This window comes from Sinocyclocheilus anshuiensis, unplaced genomic scaffold (assembly GCF_001515605.1).
Source record: "Sinocyclocheilus anshuiensis isolate Anshui unplaced genomic scaffold, SAMN03320099.WGS_v1.1 scaffold690, whole genome shotgun sequence".
Classification (NCBI taxonomy): Eukaryota; Metazoa; Chordata; class Actinopteri; order Cypriniformes; family Cyprinidae; genus Sinocyclocheilus; species Sinocyclocheilus anshuiensis.
Genome location: NW_015547715.1, coordinates 517585 through 526448, shown reverse-complemented (window position 1 = coordinate 526448; position 8864 = coordinate 517585). Strand labels below are relative to the sequence as shown.

Here is an 8864-nt window from a genome sequence, read left to right as displayed (position 1 = left end):
GGAAGATGAGGTGCATCCCTTTCTTTTGCCGAGTAAAAGGATGCATCTCATTCCTTCGGCTTCTCTTCTGTTCCCAATTATTTTAGTACAGGCGTATGTGATGATAGTGTCCATTTTCTGTTTGAATATCACACTTGAGTGTTCCAGAAAGCGTTCTTGCTTTGTTTAGTAGAAGAGATGGAAAAAGAAACAACGATGTAAGAGATGAACGAAAGAGTGTAAGCTTTTCCCACACTCGCTAAAAGTAGCCCGAATCGATTTCAGAAAACTCCACACCCAAAAAAACATGATTTTGCAAGGGGCTGTTTTGGGTTTATTCTGTATAAGGCTTCATGATGGTCACAGTGGTTTCTTAGTGTGGGGTTAAAAGGCTACGTAGCTGGAAGGAGAAATGCAATTCTCTCCATCCACATGTCTCTGAGCTTGTGTGGACCGGTCTCTGAATTTTTTTTTTTCCTTTATTTTTTAGTCGTCTCTCAGTTTAGTCAAGATCACTTCTTAGGTGTTCAGGAGCATCTGGCAACAACACAAACAGGGATTCCTGTCAGGGATTGAAAAAAGAAAGATCATACAGTCATTACTGGACTGAAATGAGCCACAGCTAAGACTGAAAGCATATTCAAAGAGCTCAGGTTTTCAGCACAATACCTGTGACTTGGACAGTGTTGGAATCTCATCTCATCTGTGACTCTTCTGCTGTTGCATTAAACCCACATTCTCATAGACTCGAGAGCTGTCGTCCCTCATGCTGAAAACACATGGAGTTACATCATGGCACAAGATTCCAGCTTATAGCTGGCTTGAAATTAAAACTGACCCTAGTTTTCTTAATGCATGTTACTGGTCTTCATGTAAACAATTCATCTGTGCATTTCCAAAAAATAAAAATAAATAAATACATACATAAATACACTATTAAGTGTTTATTTTATAACACTTTATCTGTTTGCATTAATAGATTTTACATACATACAGTTTACAGTTTTATTTCTATCTATATTCTGAAGGTTTTTACAGAAGGGGTTGTTCATATAACATTTGCCTGGTTTCTATACCTAAAACACGTATATGTTTTTCTGTCTGTTGGCAGCATTTTCTAATTTATGGAGTAATAAAAAGAGAAAGCCGAAATCTGTAAAAAAAGCTCTAATATGTCACCAAATTGAAGTATTTTGCACCTGGCTTTATCCAGTGTTCAAATTTCTGTTCTGGAAATGTATGCAAATGAGTGCATATTTAAATTTGATAATGCATAATCTTCGTATTTAAATAGCATGTCAGAAAACTTAATCCAAAACATTTGACCTAATCAGTTTCCATTCCGTTACGCAACGCTCACTTTTCACAGTCAAATCAAAAACTGAAGAATAAAATCAAGCCCAGCTCTACATTTTTTCTTATTTGATAGCCATTTCACTCAGAAATACATCACAATATAGTAGTAAAGTCTATTTCAGCTTCAGTTTCATATTGAATTTAAAACCTGGTGCTTGGTCCAAATCAGAATTTAGAGTTGGAAATATCATTATATAAAACTCAAACAAAACAGAGAAAAAAAAAGGTGTTTGTCAAGAGATGTCTTATGATTTCTATTGCTTCATTTGCCATTCATTTCTCAAATGCTTTCTCTCTACAGTGGTGAGGTCTGGTGTGTAAATGCATGCGTGTTCTCACTCGGCACAGGTTGGTGTTGGTGTGCACGGTGGCAGAGGGCTCTGGTCTCCTCCAGTCAGGTCAGAGAGAGAGTATTTGATGTTGGTGTACTCGCGTCCTTTAATTTTACTTTTCTGAAAGAAACGGTCCATGAGATAAAGTCATGCTGGCAACGCTGCAAATCTACATCATTCTGCTCCTCTCTTTATAAATCTGCTTTAAAGCTTTAAAGTCTCCCTGCAGTTTTTTGCCAAAATAATAGGTTTATTGTTTGGAAATTAATAAATTAAAATTGTTGTTCTATAAAATACTATTAATATTATTTTATATTATTATATAAGTTTTATCTTACAGTAAAACATTTGTATTGTATTTTGTAAATTGTTTTAATGTAGCAGTAGTAGTAGTAATAATAATAATAATCATCATCATAATAAAACAATACATATAAGTTCTTATCATTATTTTACAGTCATATTGCTATAATCAAATTCAAATATAAGCCAAATTGTGCAGCCCTACAAATAACCCCAGCAAACATGGAGCTCTTTAAAAAAGCTTATTAATCAAAACAAACAGTCCTTGAGACTAATTCATGTTGGCAACACTGCAAATCAACACCATTTTGCTCCTCTGTTTATAAATCTGTTAAGCTTCAAAGTCTCCCTGCATTTTTCAGCCAAAATAAAAGCTCTATGGTTTAATGTTTGAAAATGAATAAATTAGGACAGCCTAAATATTACTTTATAATATTTATATTACTTTATTATTACTGTTGTTCTGTAAAATAACATTATTATTATATTTACATTTTTTCTTATACTTTTTTTAAAGATAGAATAGTATTATTACAATAGTAATATCTCATTTTGTATTATATATTGTAAATATTTTTTTCGCCTTTTTTTCTGCCAAAATAAAAGCTCTATGGTTTAACCCTCAAAGACCGAGACAGCCACCCGCGGCTAAAAATAACTATTGTTCTTAAATGTTTAATAACTTTTGAACCGCTAATCCTATCTGAATGCTTTAAAAAGTGTTGTAAAGCGGAGATTCTCATTTGTCTTATTTGGATATTCAGTGGCTCCGTAGGCCACGTGATTACATAATCACATTTTGACAACATTGATTCGTCAGAAGAAATCAATGCATTTCGTTCCTCTGAGCCAAACAGGAACGATTGTTGACGCCTAGTCCCACCCCCTGCCCAGATTGGTTCAAACTGTCCCATATTCAACCAATAAACATAGGTTTTGGTCTTTTGAACCACCATTTAGGATTTTTGATTGTAAATTTGAACAAATGCAAAGTGAAAGTAAAGTCGTGCGTGCATGAAAACAAACACAAAATAACACATTTGCATGAGAGAACTCTCTGAAAAAGCCCAGAAAAACACACGACTGAGTACTTTGGCATAAATCAACCCAAAAACAAGGATGAAACAGTGGTACATATCGGATAAAGCACTGGAATTTGTCTTCGCGTCGCTAGGCGATGTCCCGGTAAAATCGATTCCGATGCGGAGTACAGCCAGCAGATCGATCATTTATATTATGTATATTATGTAAATAATTATTTTATAGTTCATAAAGATCATTTTCACTATTTTTTCTGTTATATTTCTCATATTTCTCACTCATTTTGTGTGTAGTTTGTGAATCATTTGCACTGTTTGTATTTTTGTTGCAGAAGACAATATGTGCAATTGTTTTCACTAAATAGCTGCACGGTTTGTGTTTGTTGTTGTTCATACTCAGATTGAAAATATATTTCTTTGAAAAAAGTCAAGTTATTAAGTTTTGTTATTATATAACACTGATTCCATTTTCTTTACTCCCTAAATGTTTTTTAGACACATCTATATTGTTAGTAAACTAAATAGACCTGTTTTTCACTGAAAAGCGCCTATAACAATATTGTAATAAATGTCTATAACTTGCTTGGGGAATGTTATATGTAGACAAAATTTTATTTGGAAGTGTAAAACACCCAGATACAACTTCCTAAAGAAAAAAATCCAAACTTCAGGAGTTTCTGTTTGAGTACACAGTAAAAAACACCCAATTGTTGCTTGCCTTTTTCTTAAAATTCTGGAAATTCATTCATTCTTAGAGAACACAAAAGGAAAACTGGGACTTTAAATTAGCTAGACTGAAACTTCAAGTTCTCCTGTTTATAATGATATATGACACTTGAGGCTGACTGCTAGAATAGGTCTTTAAAAAACAAAGAAAAGTGCAGGTGTGTCAGGTGCCCCAAAAATGTTCTAGGTCTTTAAGGGTTCATATTTAAAAATGAATACATTTACAGCCTAAATATTAGTTCTGCAATTTTATTGTTTTTTGGTAAAAACATTTTTTTTTTTTATATTTTATATGTACATTATATTTTTTTCTTAAATACTCTTTTTTTAACAGTGGAATAGTATTGTGGAATAGTAATATTATTTTGTAAATATTTTTTATGTGGTAATAGTAATAATCATTATGAAATTAATAACTATTATCATTATTTCACAGTCTTACTGATATAAAATCAAATTCAAAATAAGCCAATTTGTGCAGCCCCATAAACAAGCACAGCAAAATAACTTGGCAACACTGCAAATCTACACTATCAATAGAGTGAAATGTCTCTCTTCTATGAATATAAGTGTCACTCGCACACACCTGCTCCTCCACTATGCGGCGCTGCAGAGTCTCAATATAATGCTGCACAGCCATGTAGATGAAGCGATACTGGGCCTCTGTCTGTACCATTCCTGAACGCTGAGATCGCACCATCTGGATAGTCTTGGGCACGTCGATATCACAGTCCACTCCTGCACAACACAGACAGGGTCAGATCTTACTTCAGGCGAAGCTGCTACTGTGGCCTGATTTAGGCTGTAGGGCCTACTAGTTAACAACAAGAGGATCAACACAAGATTACGCTAGATGTAGGAACTTTACCCTTTTCTCTGATGATGTCTATTAAAATATCAATCACGATAAACGTTCCTGTTCGTCCAATCCCAGCACTGCAGGAGAAACAGAAATGCAAGTTTACAACCAACTAACACACTCGCTTGATGATGAAAATATCTGCACTAATGTGTCACACTAAAACCTGAACTAAAAACCACAAATATTTTGATTTTAAGAGGTCATTAAAATCAGCTCATGAAAGTCTGTTTTCAGGGTTTCTGCAGGTTTTATGAAGGTAAATTTAAGACTTTAAGTCTTAAAGAAATAAATTGAAGGGATAAGTCAATATGTTCTCTAGTGATGTATTAGCAACTCTTCAAAGTTTAAAAATACAGCTTCCAAGTCTTGAGAAATGAGAAACTGATCGAAATGCATTAAGTTTATGATTAAAACTAACTGCCAATGGGCTCAGAAAAATCAACTTGATTCAAAGGGAAAACAAGTTTTCGTTCCCCATTGACAGATATTTGTTCTTGTTTTAAGTATAAACTCACTTAATGTTATTACATTTCTCAGAAAACGAGACTTCATAACTTCATTTTGCATTTGAAGTAAATGTATATTGATTTGAAGATGTTTAGATATTTGTATAGGAAAACAAGACAAAAATACTGCGGAAAGTATTCTTTTTTTTTTTGCAGTGCATGCAACATGTAATGCCACAAATTTATGAATTTAAGACTTTCTGCATTTATTAAAGACCACTTTAAAGGAACACTCCACTATTTTTGAAAATAGGCTCATTTTCCAACCACCTGCTTGCACAGGGAGCGTGCCTTCCATTGGAAGTTACCTAGCTGGGGACTATTTTCAGGCACTGCGTAATATCATCGGCCTAGAAAATCGCAACTTTTCATTTTCCGTCGGTCTTAGTACACAATGTAACTACAGAAGAGTCAAGTTTTAAATAGGAAAAATATAGAAACTCTTTGGTCATTTTTGAGCGAGATGCGAGAGCGAGGTCTAATCAGATTCAATTATCTATGCTAAGCTACAGCTAAAAGTGCTACCGCCAGACACGGAGATCGGCTGAATGGATTCGAAAACAGTAAAACTCTAGGGGAGTTGGAAAATTAGTTTATTTTCAAAAATAGTGGAGTGTTCCTTTAAGGCCTTAATTTGTGCAAGGGTGAATTACTCCGTTTTAAGACCCACAGAAACCTTGTTTTTTGATTGTGTTCTCATAACCTGCAGTGCACCACGATGGCTCCAGCCCCGGTTATGCTCTCCTGCTTCATTTTGACCTCTTCCAGGAAGTCCAGCACGCCGCCAGGGTCTCCGGGCACACCGTGGTCAGGCCAGGCGCGGAAATGGTACTGCCACACTGTACGCTCAGTATTACCCTACAACATCAGCCAGATCACCGGCCTTAGAGAAAGACTCTTGTGTTTTGTGGTGATGTAATCATTTCGGTTTTACCGTACCTGTCCAACTTTTGACAGTTTTAGCTCTCGCAGGATGTAATCATGTGCGCACGTTTCCTTCACGTTCCGCACACGCATGGCTCCGTATTCCTTCAGTGCGGAGACGTCAGGCCAATACTTCACACACTTACTCTGTGAAGAAAAACACAATGCGTCTCAGAATATTTCATTACTGGATATGGATTTCATATTTCAATATTTCAGCTTGAGCTAAAAAATGAATCCAATACTGGATATGGCTTAGTGTGATTTTTAAATCACAAAGGCTGTGATTTATTTAAATAAATATGTGCGCCGCATGTATCCGAGTGATGCAACATGCATCAACAATCTTTCTAATTCTCCAATGAGAATAAGAATATTTCCAGAAAACCTTCCAGAATGTTTTGAAACTTTCAGAAAGTTTTGGAAAATGACTGGAAATGTTCCGCCTCTTTGCAACCCTAGTTATCAGCAAAAGAGCTCCCTACAGTTTTCCTCCAAAATAAAAGTTCTATGGTTTAACATTTGAAAATTATCATAAAGTTTGAAAATTAAGACAGCTATAAATGTTAATATTGTAATTTTACTGTTATTCAATAAAATGAGGTTATTATTATTTTATTATATACTCGATTTTTATTTTACAGTGAAATACCTTCACTTCAATACCACGACTGAGGGCACTGAGCAAGGCACCGAACCCCCAACTGCTCCCCGGGCGCCGCAGCAAAAATGGCTGCCCACTGCTCCGGGTGTGTGTTCACTGCTGTGTGTGTGCACTTTGGATGGGATAAATGCAGAGCACTAATTCCGAGTATGGGTCACCATACTTGGCCACATGTCACACATGTCACGTCACTTAAATAGTTTAATTACAATAGTATTATTTCTAATTTTGTATTACATTTTGTAAATATTCTTTATTTAGTAATTATTCATATTATTATTGTTATTCTTTTCTAGCCATACTGATATTTAATCAAATTCAAATATAAGCCAAATTTTGCATCCCTACAAACAAGCACAGCAAACTTGCAGCAATTTTAGTATCATTGAGATATTATAGTTTTCTCTATTATTTTGAATTCGTTTTTATTTTTATAATTCCCATTTTCATTTTATTTTTAAAGTTTTAGTAATTTGTTGTGCTTTGTCATATTTTTTAATGTCTATATTGTTTTATTCATTTTTATTATAGTTTTAGTTATGTTAATTCATCAAGTTACTGAATTAAAATAGAAATGTTGCCTTGGCAACTAGCTGAAATAAAATTATTTTTAATATTTAATTTTATTTCAGTTTTCATATATTTTATTTAAAATCATGAGAACGTTTTTTTGTTTATTTTAAAATCACAATTTGAATCATAAATAAATAACTAAATAAATTTGCAATGAGATTTTTATTGTCCAAATTATGCAGCTCTACTTTCCGCAACAAATTTCAAGCTTTGAAAATACATGATTTCACATCCTACAATAATAACTTTAGTACCATTCCAAATGTATTTAAATACGGTCAAAGTTAGCATATTTATTTGCATATTTCTTTTAGCAATATAAAATCCAGTCCATGAACCAGAATGAAAATGTCTGTAACTGGTCCAACCATTGGGAAACCCCTCACCTTTCCCCGTTCCACTTCCTTCGTGGTCATGACGATGACTCGAGAGTTCTCCTGAAACACCATCCTCCAGAAGTCACTGATGGTGTTTTGCAGGCAGCCCTGCGTGGCGATGTAGCTCCTCTTCAACTTGGAGTTGTTGCTTTTAGTCTCGATATCAGGCTGGGAACCACAAAAACCATGTTACTACACTTATAAATACTGAATCATTTGACAGGACCTGAAGGCACCTTTATTACCATGATGGTGTTGGCGTTGATGTAGTCAGAGCCCGGTTCGTTCGCGTCACCATCGGTCAGCACGACTCGTGTGTGGTCGACTGAGGAGGAGACACAGAGATAACAATAGTAATGACACTGGTGGCTCATGTGGTGCATGTGATTTTGAGAATTCTGCATGATGATGATGTTTGCTCACAAGGAAGAATGTTCTTATATCTGTTCTTGTTTTTGTTTTCCGGCCGTTGGCCCTCCTTGCGACTGTACAGCAGTTTACACTCCTGCTGCTGAAGCGTCTGTGGACACAGAATTAAAAGTGATTGTCAGAACTCGACCCTTTATAATGAATACAGTGACTGATCAGCTGAACAGACCATTGGTCAATCTGGCACTAAACTGGGTGCTGACAGGCTCTCACCTCAAACTCCTCCCAGAATCCCTGCTTGACCTTATCTGTGGTCTCTGCCAGCTTGCTGAGCTCTCGTACCCGACTTTCAATCTCTGCTGCATTGATGCGGGTAGTGTTCAGAGGCTGCAAGAAACATAACACTGCATTGGAAAACTCTTATGCCAGGAATAATCTCTTTCAGTTCATCTCAAATAGGTGTTTAGGGATGTCAAACGTACCAAGTACATATACACTAGCGTTCAAAAGTTCGGGGTCTCTTCTGCTCACCATGGCTGCATTTATTTGATCAAAAATACAGTAAAAATACATACATATTAACATGTAATTTATTCCTGTGATCAAAGCTGAATTTTCAGCATCATTACTCCAGTCTTCAGTGTCACATGATCAACCCTCTACATTGCGAGTAAATCACTCGCATATGCGACTAAATCTTACTCTGGGCGACTAAATTATGTCTAATATTAGCCAATTGCTAATAAATTCTCAGATTTTACTCGCCAGTGTGTGAGTTGGAGGTTAAGTATAAGTGTAGCACAGATATATTTTCACTCACAGAACACTCTGACTGAGCGCTTCAGAGTTTCAC

The 8864-nt window shown here is 35.5% G+C and overlaps 1 protein-coding gene across 1 annotated transcript in view; it reads right to left on the bottom strand.

Annotated features, from left to right (window-relative positions):
* Positions 1 to 290: 290 nt before the first annotated feature.
* Positions 291 to 8864, bottom strand: part of LOC107704158 (tyrosine-protein phosphatase non-receptor type 11-like) — a 15444-nt gene continuing 6870 nt past the window's right edge. The window contains exons 6-16 of the mRNA XM_016507021.1: positions 8285 to 8398; positions 8066 to 8162; positions 7888 to 7967; positions 7652 to 7810; positions 6044 to 6175; positions 5808 to 5962; positions 4605 to 4672; positions 4323 to 4474; positions 1675 to 1787; positions 649 to 748; positions 291 to 541 (exon numbers count right to left, since the gene is read on the bottom strand). Coding sequence (XP_016362507.1) covers positions 679 to 748; positions 1675 to 1787; positions 4323 to 4474; positions 4605 to 4672; positions 5808 to 5962; positions 6044 to 6175; positions 7652 to 7810; positions 7888 to 7967; positions 8066 to 8162; positions 8285 to 8398 — 1140 coding nt within the window. The 3' untranslated portion in view covers positions 291 to 541; positions 649 to 678. The remainder of the gene's footprint in view (positions 542 to 648; positions 749 to 1674; positions 1788 to 4322; positions 4475 to 4604; positions 4673 to 5807; positions 5963 to 6043; positions 6176 to 7651; positions 7811 to 7887; positions 7968 to 8065; positions 8163 to 8284; positions 8399 to 8864) is intronic.